Source organism: Perna viridis, chromosome 2, assembly GCF_037379345.1.
Source record: "Perna viridis isolate PV_CMFRI_1.1 ecotype Kerala chromosome 2, ASM3737934v1, whole genome shotgun sequence".
NCBI lineage: Eukaryota > Metazoa > Mollusca > Bivalvia > Mytilida > Mytilidae > Perna > Perna viridis.
The window spans coordinates 48276953-48290581 of record NC_142446.1 but is presented as its reverse complement, the minus strand read 5'-3'; the positions used below and the strand labels follow the sequence as shown (position 1 = coordinate 48290581).

The 13629-nt window shown below is 34.3% G+C and overlaps 1 protein-coding gene across 1 annotated transcript; it reads right to left on the bottom strand.

Annotated features, from left to right (window-relative positions):
* Positions 1–2498: 2498 nt before the first annotated feature.
* On the bottom strand, positions 2499–13016 carry LOC148625488 (uncharacterized). Its single transcript, XM_088569079.1, has 4 exons — positions 12886–13016; positions 6021–7210; positions 4337–4574; positions 2499–2951 (listed from the first exon to the last, which is right to left on the bottom strand). The coding sequence occupies exons 2-4, from the start codon at positions 6217–6219 to the stop codon at positions 2642–2644; spliced, it is 747 nt and encodes a 248-aa protein (XP_088425205.1). The 5' UTR covers positions 6220–7210; positions 12886–13016; the 3' UTR covers positions 2499–2641.
* Positions 13017–13629: the final 613 nt, after the last annotated feature.

The following is a 13629-nucleotide window of genomic DNA, read 5'->3' as shown; positions in this document are numbered from 1 at the left end:
ACAGCACCCCAGAAGTCCACTACAGTACAGAAAAAAATCCTTAAAAAAAAGTACGACTCTCTAAACGATAAACTAGGTTTTTATTGGGGTATCGAGTTTAAGATAATTTCGTATTTATTGACAGATGGAATTAAAAATAACCATCTGACGCTTAAGGAGGTAGACCTAGGGTAAGGGACATAACTCCTGAAATCAGTGATATGTTTATATCATACTCGATTTCACTAAAGCCTATCAAGCTTCCATTTGAAACAGAATGAAATCAGTCCAAGTTACTCTCATGCTTACATGAGATTGATGTAAAATGCTGAATACAAACATTCCAACGATTTGTAAGAGTTATGTCCCTTACCCTAGGTCTTCCTCCGTAAAACAAATAGATTAGTAATAACTGTACAATTTATGTTGGAAAAAAACCAAAACACACCGTCAGGATTTAAAGATAAATTAAACCAAAAAACTTACTATTATCACATCTGCTGAATGTTTCTAGAAAAGATAAAAGAAACTTTACCATAAATGTCATCAACAATTTAGAGAATTTTCAATAATAATATTGATATAATTGATATATCGGAGATTACATGAACAACTCAGATGATACACAATATTTTAAGTCTAAATTCATCACATACGAAAATATTTTTCTTTTAATTTGTTAACCAAGAACTGTTGTTAAGATGTTTCTGTATAGCGTCGTATGTAGTCTATTGCAGTCGTTCGGAAAGTCTTCAATCTGCCATTCATATTGTTTAAATAATTTTTATTTGCACGGTCAATATTATCATGCAAGAGGCAACCTTAGCAAAACAGGAAACTGCCATTAACTGACATATGGTTGATGGTTGGAACCCATTCCGTATTGGCGACTATGCCTTAACCTTATAGAACTTCTTTAAAAACTTCTAAAGATGATAATTAGGTAATGCAACTATATATATACTATTTTGTAATGGATAAACTTTGATTCAATTGGAGAAGACAGAAACTTTGCCATTAAATTGGATGTAGAGGTGCTCATATAGAGGTGCTCAATGAATTATAATGAAACACGCAAGGATAAAATGTTATTGTGAGCTCTCATTTTTATTCACATTTTTAGTAAATTTGTCATTTCTTGGAGTTTGTTTCCACATTACCTTTCACTCAAGTATGAAAAGCCAAGTCTGAATCTGGCAAACTTTTTATGGTGCTTTTTACGGATATATGAAACTTTTATTTCAAAAAATGTCTAAATGCAAAGGGTCCAATGATGAGAACAAGATATCCATGACACATTTAATGAAAATGCAAGGAGAAATTGTTATTGTGAGCTGTCATTTTCATTCATAACATGAATAAATTTAATATTTCTTCTTGTTTGCTTCTACTTTACCATTTACTCAAATATGAAAACCAAGTATAACAATATATTCATGACATAGGGACAAAGACTAGGGTAAGAAAACAGACAACATAATAGCAACTTGGACACTACTGAAAACTTAAAGATTATTTGAAATTCCTGCAGGTATAGATGTTATTTTTTTTGTAAAACTACTTTATAAGAATTCGTTCTATTACAATTTAATAATTTAACATTTTGATAGTGTGTTTGTGTGTGTGTAAGGTTTTAGAGTCTAGAAAAGCAGAGGACGCTTACCTACCGGTGCACCTGGTCTATGATCCCAGTTTGCTCGTTTACTTTTGTCTCTTTGTACGTGTCATTTTGGGTATTTCATATTCTTTGTTGTGTGTGTCTGTTTTCCCTATCTAGTCTTTATCTTTGGAATATATTCTATAGATTACAGTTAGATGTCAAGTTTTTTTATCATGACATCGGTTCTAGTACGCGTAACTCGTTATGATGAATAACTATTGCTTATGAGGCAGAGAACAAACAGACGGACGGACGGCATGATCATTATATACCTCCCGCTTTGCGTGGGTATAACTAGCTGTCGTGAATAAAACAAAATCGTATCAACATACAAAATTCTAACACCAAGAAAAACTAAGAGCACCGACCAAAATAATTAAAGGAAAAAAATGGAGAAATCTTGATAAAACTAAGAGCACCGACCAAAATAATTAAAGTAAAAAAAAATGGAGAAATCGTGATAATGCAATAATAATTCCTTATAGCGATGGTTGTTTTTTATTTGTTGTAATGAGACTAATCGACTTTCGTACTGAAGAAAACGATAAAATTCTTGAGATAATGGTTTTCAATATTAATGTTCTATTAATACATGAAAAATCTTTGGTTATTTCCCAAGCATATAAGTGCATTTTTGACAAGGAACCAGACTATGTTAATTTCGCAATATTACGGTTCAGGTGCATTTTTTCTCTCTCTCAATGTAATGATGGTCATGTTATTCCGAAGCAGTCGGTATTGAGTTCGCTTTGACATCACGCCACACCCATGATGGCAATGTTAACTATGGAGCTTACATAAGAGACGTTTTTCAAATTTAATCAGGTTGGATTAAATTTGCATACTAGTATATTTTTTAATCTTCCCAAGAAATTGCTTCTTATGCTACTGGCGAGAGGGTACTCCTCCCTATTTTCCAGTTTGTGACTGCCATGGTATAAAGGTATTGTTAACGTTTTTAAGAACTGACTGTAATGACGGATTGTGTCGGGCAAGAACGTCTTAAAAAAATGTTTGGTCAATATAATCAAGACTCCACTGTGTATATAGTTCTGGCGTGTAATCATCAGTAAAGAAACGGTCAGCTTCTAGCCTCCTTCTTCCCATGACCAGAAAAATCCTGAAAAATGTATCACTAAAGCCAAAACCTTTCGGTAAAGGATTTTCGGCAAGCGATCCAATGAGCAGATCGACTGCTTCAACGTCTTCATTGTAGACGCGTCGAAGCTCAGTCACGCGGTCCTTGTCCGGAGTTGATTCCTCAAATGTTGTTTTTGGTGTCAAATGTAATAATCGACGGAATTCATTGTACCTAGAAACAGAGAATAGTATATAAAGATGAGCAAATATTTACTTATAATTATATATTTTGGCAAAAACTATGATAAATTCATATCAATTTATTCCACTACACATGGCAAAAGTAGTCCGGTTAAAATAGGCGTGGTTTAAAGTTCATGACATTGTTTATTGATCAGGTGATAGGAAAATTTTGTATCCAAGATAAAATAAAAACGACGGCATCTTCTAACAATAAAAATGGTCATACTCCTTGAAACACGTGTACAGTAAATAGTTATTTGGAATACCTACGTGATTGGTATTTTTGTATTAAACACGTTTATAAATCATATAATATATAATGTTAAATTGGTTCGTTTTTTTTTAAGTCTTTGTATTTATTTCCCGGAAAGGTCAAATCTAATACAAAAATATGTGCAAGAAAAAAAGGGACTCAACATATCCAACAAAACAAAGATATCGCTTTGAAACTCCTTAGAATATGAAAAGACATTGTTTTACAATCTCTGTAAAAATCAGGCAGGAGTTGATTCATGCATGTCAAAAACCCATCGAACACTTTAATATCTTGTTCAGAAACAGTTAATGATCACAAAATCGGTCTTAGTTTATCTTTTGGTTGTTGCGCTTTTGAGAATAAGATATGTAAATTGTAAATGAAATTGGTATTTTGCAAGAATTATCGTTCTTGGTTTGGATTAATTTAGTTGATTTTACTGAAGGTGAGTGTATGATTTTCTCAAAATATAAATCTGAAAACTTAAATGATAATTGTTATGTAAAAATATAGTAAACGTAGACTGAAAAAAGATTCCTTTGTTCGGTGTTTTTCTCTCTCTACTCTACACCATGAATCACTTAACCATCGACGGTGTCTGAATTTTATATGGACTGGTACTTGATAAAAAGGAAATAAACTATTTGTACATGTGTGGCTTTCAGGATAACCAACCTAGAAAAAAAACTATATCCAGCCATGTCTTTTGATTGGTTTTTTTTATCGTGTGAAAATGTTTGTTAGAACTTTTCTTATGTAAGATTTATTAGTTTTTCTAATAAAACTAACTACCAAACGATTGTTTTTATGTAAGTGTATACGTGTATATTTTCATTTGTCATATTGGTCTTAATGATTGCAATGTTACAATGTCCTGATAAAAAACCTAATTAGATTCTGACAAGAAAGAATGTCATCTCCTCGAAAAATGTTAATGGTTTAATATAACATCATATCAGAACTCAAACAGTTTTATAATGTTGACCAAAAAAAATAAATAAAATAAAATAAAATAAAATAAAACTACACACGGTTAGACAATTGGTCTGAAAGATTTTGAAATGAATCGAAAAACAAATCGATTAAATGAAGAATTGAACTGAATTGTGTATGCAAACCTCGGAATGCCTCGTTCCCTGTCTCGAACAATATCTCTAGTTGCTAAATCTACTTTTTCTGAGCTAAAGGGACTATGGCTGGACAGGTTCATGTTCCGTAGAAAATGTGGATAGTTGTGAAGTGTCATTGCTCCTGGATAATCCGTCCCAAAAGAGTAAAATAAATTTTCCACTGAACTTTCTATGAGCACTTTCCGAGACTTTTCGAATACTGCATTGGTCATTTCATTTGAGTTTTCTAGAACAAACAATTGAAACATTTGTCATGTAATAAAAAAATTACTATTGGGTATTTTTTTATGTGCAGTTCAAAACTCCTTCTGTAAAGATATGAAGGGAGAAATCTATGTCAAAAGTTATTGCAAGATCGGCCAGTCGAGCATTGAGTCCAGTATCAAACTTTAACCAAATTTATATTAACAGAGTTGTCAATGGTAAGCTACGGTGCTACGGTGCTACAGTGCCTCAGTTTTGGGCACCAGAGATGAATGAATGGCGTCTAACACAGAGCCATTATATTTTTAAAGGTCTAGGTGATTATAATTCAAAAAGTGTTTAACAATGTTTGTTTTATATTGAAACCGTTATTTTTTTTTACAATCTCTGTCTAAAATTATATCAAAATAAAAAAAAACTACACATAGGGATAAAGAAAATCCGAAATTACTGTTTTTCTTCACTGTCAGACTTATTGCGGCAAAATCTGGCATGTGATCAAAATTATTCTTATACAATGATTATTGATAGATACCCCAAGATTAAGTAATGGTTAAACCCTCCAACAAGTTAGAATTTCTTAAAGTTTCCCATAAAGATAAGAAATAACAAACCAAAGGTAACAAGTATCCGAAACGGAATGCGGATTAAAATATCGCAATTCAGAGACAATAACCATGGAAACGGAACAAAGATGTATATCAAACAACTATCAACTTCCTAAAATAAATGCATGAAGAGAAACAAAAGTAAAGTTCCTTCAGGACAAATCTTGCTAAAAGAAGCTATTAGCAAATTATCAAAAATTTGTGGCCAGGAATACCTTGCTTGGAAATGTAAATGGGTTAGCAAAAACAAATGCAAATGTAGAAGAGCTAAATTACACAGTAACACACGTTGTCATTAATCACTGGCAGGCACAAACAAATGAAATGACTTCATCAAGAGTCTTTTCTCGTGTGAATTTGAAAATTTGTATTGATGTTTTCCATTGTCATTATTTTTTTACGGAGGTAGACCTAGGGTAAGGGACACAACTCTTAAAAATCATTGGAACGTTTGTATTCAGCTTTTTACATCAATCTTATGTAAGCATCTAATTAACTTGGATTTATTTTATTCTGCTTCAAACGGAAGCTTGAGAGGCTTTGGTAAAATTGAATATGATACAAATATATCAATGATTTCATGAGTAACGTCCCTTACCCTAGGTCTACCCCCTTAAAGCTACATTTGACTCTAGTTCATAAAACAGATATGAAAGATTCTTGTACAAGTTGAAAGTTATTTTTGGCCTTTTTTTTGGGGGGGGGAGGGTACAAATTATGATTTGTTCAAGCGTATTTTAGACAAATTATAATTTGTACAAAGTCAAAATACAAAAAAAAAAATAATTTGTACATTTTTTCAGAACATAAAATAACCAAAATAACACACATGTAGAAATAATAGTAAGTGGCAGACATACCTACGGTCCCAAGTATACCACTGGCTAACTCTGGGTACTTTTTTTCTAGTGACGCTGCTAAACTTTTATTGCCTCTTGTAAACTCTTCCAACGTCGTTCCGTACCAATTACTTTTAAGCCCTAGGCCAACAAGGTCATTTTGTAATATAGCAGTTGTCCATTCTAAAACGTGTATCTTAACTATTACTGCAGAAACCATAAGCCTTGCAGTATTGATGGATACTGTCGTTTTAGCTCATCACAGATATAATTGTGCTCCTTCGTCCAAATAATATGAAACATTTCAATACCAACCTACCAGTTAATTGCTAGACCTGAAAATCACTTTTTGTTATAACTACATTTGGATCGACTAATAAAACAATCTAGTGTGCTCAATGCAAAAATCCTTAAAATATAAACGGTAAGGATTGAAAATAATTAGTAAAATGGGAAGATATGAGACAACATTTTATGGAACGACTGATTGCTCCAGTTTGTCCATACGACCTTCAAAACAAACAAAAATGAACATTGTCAAAAAACGATAAAAAATAGTATCTTATGTCTGTTCACTGGAAATAAAGTACAAGTTGTATTAAAGGAAATAAAGATACTTTTGTGTAACTGAAAGAACAAAATCATCTTTCATCAAATACTAATGCATATTTTATATGACAGACTCCACTTCAAACGAAACTATATTCAGGATAATATGTAAACTGGGCGCTTTGTTGCATTTTTTTGTTCTTGGTATTCGATCCTTGATTATCTATCTTCTACTTCCTGTAGCCATGGTTTCTCCTTAATCACTCTCACAGTTAACGATTAGTTCTGAGATCAACCATTATCTCTCTAAGGCATGATTTATTTACTTTGGTAAAACGATAGATACCCGTAGCAGGAAGTCCATTCTGTGGATCAATAGGTAAGCGACCGTCTTTGGTAAGAGTTAACTTTCCATCAATCATAGTTCTGACTTAAGAGTTAGTTGTTGCGTCACTTCCGTAAAGTTGAGATGCATCCCACCAATGTGTAACACTGTTTTGATGTTTCGTATTTTTTCTTATCGCTGCAATGGATTCCACCAAACCGTTTACAACGATTTTGTCAAGCCTGGATGTTTTGTGCACATGTCTGGTTTGGTCATTGGTATATCCATAGTGCCATGGAAATGTTCGTCATCGTCTCGGACTTTAACCTTAATTGTCCTAAAATAACAGATTAAAGTAAGAAACAAGCAAAGCGGTGTACAAGAATACACTATTTAAAATTGATAAACTCCAGGCAGTAGTAAAACAGAATAATCAAAAGGATAGTCCGTATAATAAATGGCATTGTAAATGCAAAAACCGGAAAGTTGCAACCAAACGCAATGGCCCAGGTATTAATGATGGGTAAAAGCAGGTTTTATTGCGTGTTTAACCCAATCTCCGAAACAGAGGTTGGTAGCTCCTTCGTCCCTGTACTAAGTGTTTGTTTGACGAAGGAGATACACGGACCTCTGTTTCGGAGATTGTGTTTAACTTCCCTCATCCTTATGGTTAATTTTCTCCGGTATATTTCAAAACACACAGGCAGTATAAATGACACTGGAAAAAGAGTATTACAAGATATATTGCTGATACTGTAAAACGGGAAACATTCGTACCGTCTTTTTTTACGACAATACATTTCATCATACAATGCATATTTAGGCATTTCAGATGTCAATTTAGTGAATTGGTTTTATGGAAACTTTTTCACTTTTTCTTTGTTCCGGCGTGATATTCAAGCTGAAATGAAACGATGAAAGAAGCACCTTTTTTCATCATTTCGTCCACTGTAAAACCAATCATGTATCATAAACTGAATCCAGCCTGCTATCAAAATATTGATACTTTTAACTGGAATAAATTGGTCTCTTGCTAAGAGTTGGCGACTGATATCCCTAGGGTTCGGCTGAAACAAGTTGCAATCATCTCTGGCTGTTTTATTTAGCGGTACATTACGACCTTCAAGTAAAATAAAACCTAGTTTCAAAATATAATAAAATGTTACGACTGTAAACCTTTAAAGAAGGTAAATTTCTTGTAAGATATTGATTTCGCATTCGTTTTCCTGCTTAAGAAATCCTAATTTAATCTTGAACCTCTGATAACTTTTAACATGCTATTTCGCAGGTTTTTGGTTGTTGATTGAACATGTTTGAATGTTCCACACAAAAGGGGCGTCAATTCTTCTGGCTTTGTGCTTTCTTGTTCTGTCTTTAAATCTTGGGTTTCGTAGGAATCCATATTGATCTCGATTTCATTGATAAATGAAATCTCGATTTCATTGATAAATGAAATCAACTCGAATTCTCAAAATATTGAATTACTATTATCAAATACTAGACTGGTCTAAATATAAGACACAAACTTACATTAATGTCTTGTATGCACATGAAACTGTTTTGTATACATTTTATTTATTTGAAAAATCCCTGCTGATACAATCACTGAGCACCCGTGTCTCTATCTTGAAACTCTTTTTCAGATCCAAGAAACAAAAGCAATGGTAGATTTACCAATAAAGGTATTTTAGGTTGTGAGTTTTGGTTCTACTTGTTTTTAACTAAGATTTACTGGGGCATTTATGTAAATTAAGCAATTATAAGAGTGATGGCTCATATCAACATTCCCTATGTTATTTATACAGATGAATTAAGAAAGTATCTAGATGTTTTCTGCAATCATCTAGATAAATTATTGAATCTTTACACACTTTCAACTTTTATCGAGATCCTTTTGCAAAATCCACGTATTTGTTCAACCAGAAGAAGTGTCGAATCATAGAAAAGCTGCTATGGTTTCATCTAAGGTATCGAGATCAATACATTGTTCCTTGGTCCAATCATGTTCTTCTTGTTTTTACTTTAATTTCGATGTTTTATAGTTCATCTAGATTACATTAAAAATCACCTATATGGTTTTAAAAAGCATTTGAATGGAAGTATTTATATAAAAGAACTGGGTAACACAGTAACTAGGTGTTCAAGTTTTCATCTATATACTTTTAACGTTCAGAGCCTTCTAATGAATTTAAAAAGCATCTATACGACTTTTAAAACATCTATCAATTTACAAAACACAAAGATGAAAATTGAAAATATCTATATAAGAAGTTTGTTTTTTGGGGTTTAACGTCCGAGCAGCAATATTTCAGCTATATTCAGACAATGAACATGAAATGGATGATAAAATGAACATGAAATGAAAAAAAAAGGATGGGTCACAAGGATAATAGGGTCGACAAATTTTGATTGCCACTGGAAAAAGGGGGGATGGGTAAGGTCGGGCAATTTAGCCTCCTGTGGCGGAGCGCAAAGGTTCCTACTCCTATCGAATACCACAGCAGGGTTCTTTAACGTGCGAGGAACGTGGCATCTTTCTCAACACGGTGCACCACTATGGTTTGCGGTCAGGTTTTCCGTATTATAGCCTGACAACCCCAGCATGTAACACGCCAGGGGTACCCCATTCCACCACCTGGGGCACACATCCCAGTTGCTCTGTGGGCAGAGCGCCTAGCCCACGGCTAGGTTTCTGAGCACTATTTAGTCGCCCTTTACGACAAGCTTAGCGCTGCTGCAGGCCTATTCTTTTAACACCCGGACCTGCACGGGGCTCTATATAAGAAGTAAAAGCATCTAGATACTTTAAGTTTTCATATAGATATGTTTACCTTTCGTCTAAATGCTTTTCAAACCCATCTCTAAATGCATTTCAAACCCATCTAGACGGAAGAAACATTTTAATGAAACTATTGAAGTTTTGATATAAACCGCCGCTTAGCTCATAAGCTGGTCCATGAGATGATGGAAAAATTTATTATCTAATTATGAAGGGTGTAACATCTAAAATTAAATTATGTACTATAATATCAAACTGGCAGTTTCACCAACAATATCATTAACACCCGCCATTTTGTTTTTTACACAATACAATTATATCGGAATCAATTACGGATCGCATCGATTCTCTTCGGTGATTGGAGGTTTTTACGGTCTTGACTATCCTTACGGATCTCGCACGACCGCCCTTTATGGGGATTTTGTTAGTAAATGTCTGTTAGTAGTTGTAGGTAGCGGAGCCCAGCCTTCGGGATACCCGACCGAAGAACTCAGAGTACGTCCTACTATCGGCTGGGCTGCTCTGTTGACGCTCTGGCCTACTCCCAGACCCCACGTGGGTCCGAGCTCGTTTCCCCACTCTAACTGTTTGGGAGTACATCAACGTGAAGAGTGAAGATTTTCTTCCAAAAATGATTACTATAAATAGTGCTGACGACAGGTATCAAAAGGTGCTTTAGTTTTCGAGTTTAATGGCCCTAGAGGTAATACGGCTGTATCATATGTCAATGGAAAGTTAAATCAATGCAGTTTTTCAATATCGTACTTCTCAAAGTGAAAAACGGTAAAGTTTTCTGCTATTTTGCATTAATTAGAGGAGGGGTCAAAGATCAATCGACCCCAATACACTTTAATAAGTAATTTAAGCGAAATCGTTTATTGTAGGTATTGGGAAACAAATAACGTGTAAAGATCACATGTATAGAATTTCAAAAATGTAAAAAAAAGAACCTTTTCCAAAAAAAAGTTGACTATTAAATCACAGAACAAAGTTGCTCCTAAAAATGGTTGCATTTTAGTGCATTTTCAATGATTAAGAGATAATAAGACACCGTATAATATTGCAATGTATATCTAAATATTCTTTACTAGATAACAAATAAAATAAACACAACGTTCTCGATTCGATCTGCAACATGAGCTTTGCAAAATGAGTTTGAAGTCACAAATTTTCACATATTTAACTACTAATTATACTAAAATTGTAAAATACGAAATCAATTCCCGGACAACCTGTTCTGTTTCCGAACTGTTGGTACAACAGAAACGCATGAATATCATCAAAGGTAATTTATTTTTACATGCTCAAGATTTTAAGTGCTTTTTAAGCAGATCGATAAAAATTTGACATATTTTTTTCTGTTATTCAATAATCGAAGCTCAACAATGTTCGTTTTCAGGAAATTGGAATGAAGAACAGGATATCCATATAGTCAAGACAAAGCACCAAAAATACAAAAATAGTCAAGAGAATAACATATATAAATTTAAAGAATTAACTAGCAAGCCAGGCTTGATAAATAACAGGGGGTTTGGACCAGGTTCATTGCTAGGATATTAATTTTAACACCTTTTCTCTGTTTTTCCTTAAGCGCCCATCGATCTGTTCTTATATAAATGATGTCATTCCGGTTTAAACGAAGGAGGGAAACTCTGGCATTGCTTAAAAGTCATCTAGTATGTGACGGTGAAAAGGAGAACGTTACAAAGATTTTTTGTAAATGGATTATTTCAAATAAAATCGGCATTTACTATCATATAGACCGATGAAAAGCTTACAAATCATGAGTGGTTTATTTACGATTCCTATATTTTACAGCATCTTCGTTAGGCAAGGGTTACGGTCCTGCCCCTCCCATTTCGTGAATGGAGGGGGCAAGACCGTAACCCTAGGGTAGCGAAGATGCTTTTACAGTTGTGATCCCGTATTCAGTTTAATTCTTATTGGTATTTAGAATATAACAAATTAGAATTAGATTGAACCATAAAGTGGCCCTTATTCATTCTTTGCGTGAAGAAAACAGACATGATTAGCTGCCCGAAAATTACAACTATGACATTGTAAATGTTCAAAACAACTTTTCTACCTTGTCAAAATATGACAACAGAAGTAACGCACAATTCAGTGCACAAACCACTTACTACAACTGCTCTGTACATGTATGTTTACGCCGCAAAAAAGAAAGTTTATAACAACTTATGGACAGTAAATCTGCAAACGATAGATTGTATCCCCTGTTTTTTGATCAGAACCCCTCTCTTTGTTTTAATATTCTTGATCCGCTCCAGACCTGGACAATGATGTTTCCTTCGAACTAATATTCTATAACAACTATGTTACCATTGTGTCCTATTCATACGGCTACTAAAATTGGAGTCTTTTTGAAAGGTAAAAAAATCGTAGAAGTTTTTATTGCGTCTGAACTTCTTACTTATTTTTGCCTTTGAATGAATATTTTTACAAGGAATCTGGTTTGTTTTTATCAACTCGTTTAGTATAATTCGTCAGGGCAGCAACGGCTCCAGAAGGGGGTGCATGGGATTAGCTTCCCCCTTTTTATTGGAAAATTTGTCATTTTCATGTGTAAAATTGACAAAAATAGTAAATAATATCCTAGCACACACACCCTTTTCTGAGGAACCCCGGCTGGCATCCTCTTTACAATGTGGATCTACCATTGCAGAGGATATTGCATTACAAGCACCAGCCTGGCGCACAGTTAAACATCATAAGACACATTAAATGTAAAGTTCAAAGTTCACAGTATATGTATTGTCAAATGTATTACGAAATCCAGCCTTATCAAGAACCCCCGAGTCGCATTTTTGTTTGAGAATCCCTGATTCATGGTTAAATCTTGAAGGTTTTATTTGAAGTCCGAGCATATAATGACAAATGCAACAAAAAAAATATATGATATTTGTATGTATAAAAATGAATCTGAAAACCCTTATTCTTTTAATCGAAACGTAAGGTAGACTAGATACTTTACATGTGTCTGTTCATAAAACAGGCCGGAAACTAGACAAATTGCACGGAAACGATTCCGTGCTATACAATTTTATAGTCCGAATTTCCACTGACCCTGCAACCCTCCTCTTTTTTATTTGGATATTGATATGTCGGGTTGGGGTCAGAACGATGTGCCATACAAAAAGTTGGAGATTCAGCGGTACCGCGAAGTATCGCCCTTCACGCGCTTTTTACGACTTTCATGTGTAGGTGGTGCATACCTAGTTCGATTCGGGATTCATTTTTCTTTATGCTGATATAAGTTTTATCGGCTTTTTGTCATCAAATCTCGGTAAAAAGGAGTTTGAAAGCCTTAACCCAGGGTCAGCAGCCATTTACTTTCGATTTCCAACTTTGCGTGACGCAAGCGAGATTTGGTCGTATGCAAATGAGATTCCGTCATACACAGATGGTCACGTGAGATCAACAAGCACGGCCTTCTTTGTGTGTCTAAACAAGCGTGTGTACTGGAAAAACATATTATGAAAACACCTGGTTGGATCCAATTTACAATTGTTTGGTAATCCTGCTGCAATACTTGTGGTTGAACTGTGAATTTTTTAGATGTGTAAAATATTACATGTGGCACCCCATCCTTAGAGTACCCTAATTTAATTGTTTAAACGCAATTTTCGAGCAGGTTATTTAAATATTTATTGGAAATGCAGTGGAAGGTGTGTGTGTTGGGGGGGGGGGCAGAGTGCGGTACCGCTGAATCTCCAACTTGTTGTATGGCACATCGTTCTGACCCCAACCCGACATATCAGCATCCAAATAAAAAAGAGGAGGGTTGCAGGGTCAGAGGAAATTCGGACTAACAATTTTAGTACACTTAATAGTTTGAATATCTGAAACGTTAAACTCATTTTATAAAGCCTATGTTGCAGATCGAATCGAGAACTTTGTGTTTATTTTATTCTTTATTCAGTAAAGAATACTTAGATATACATTGTAATACTCTACGG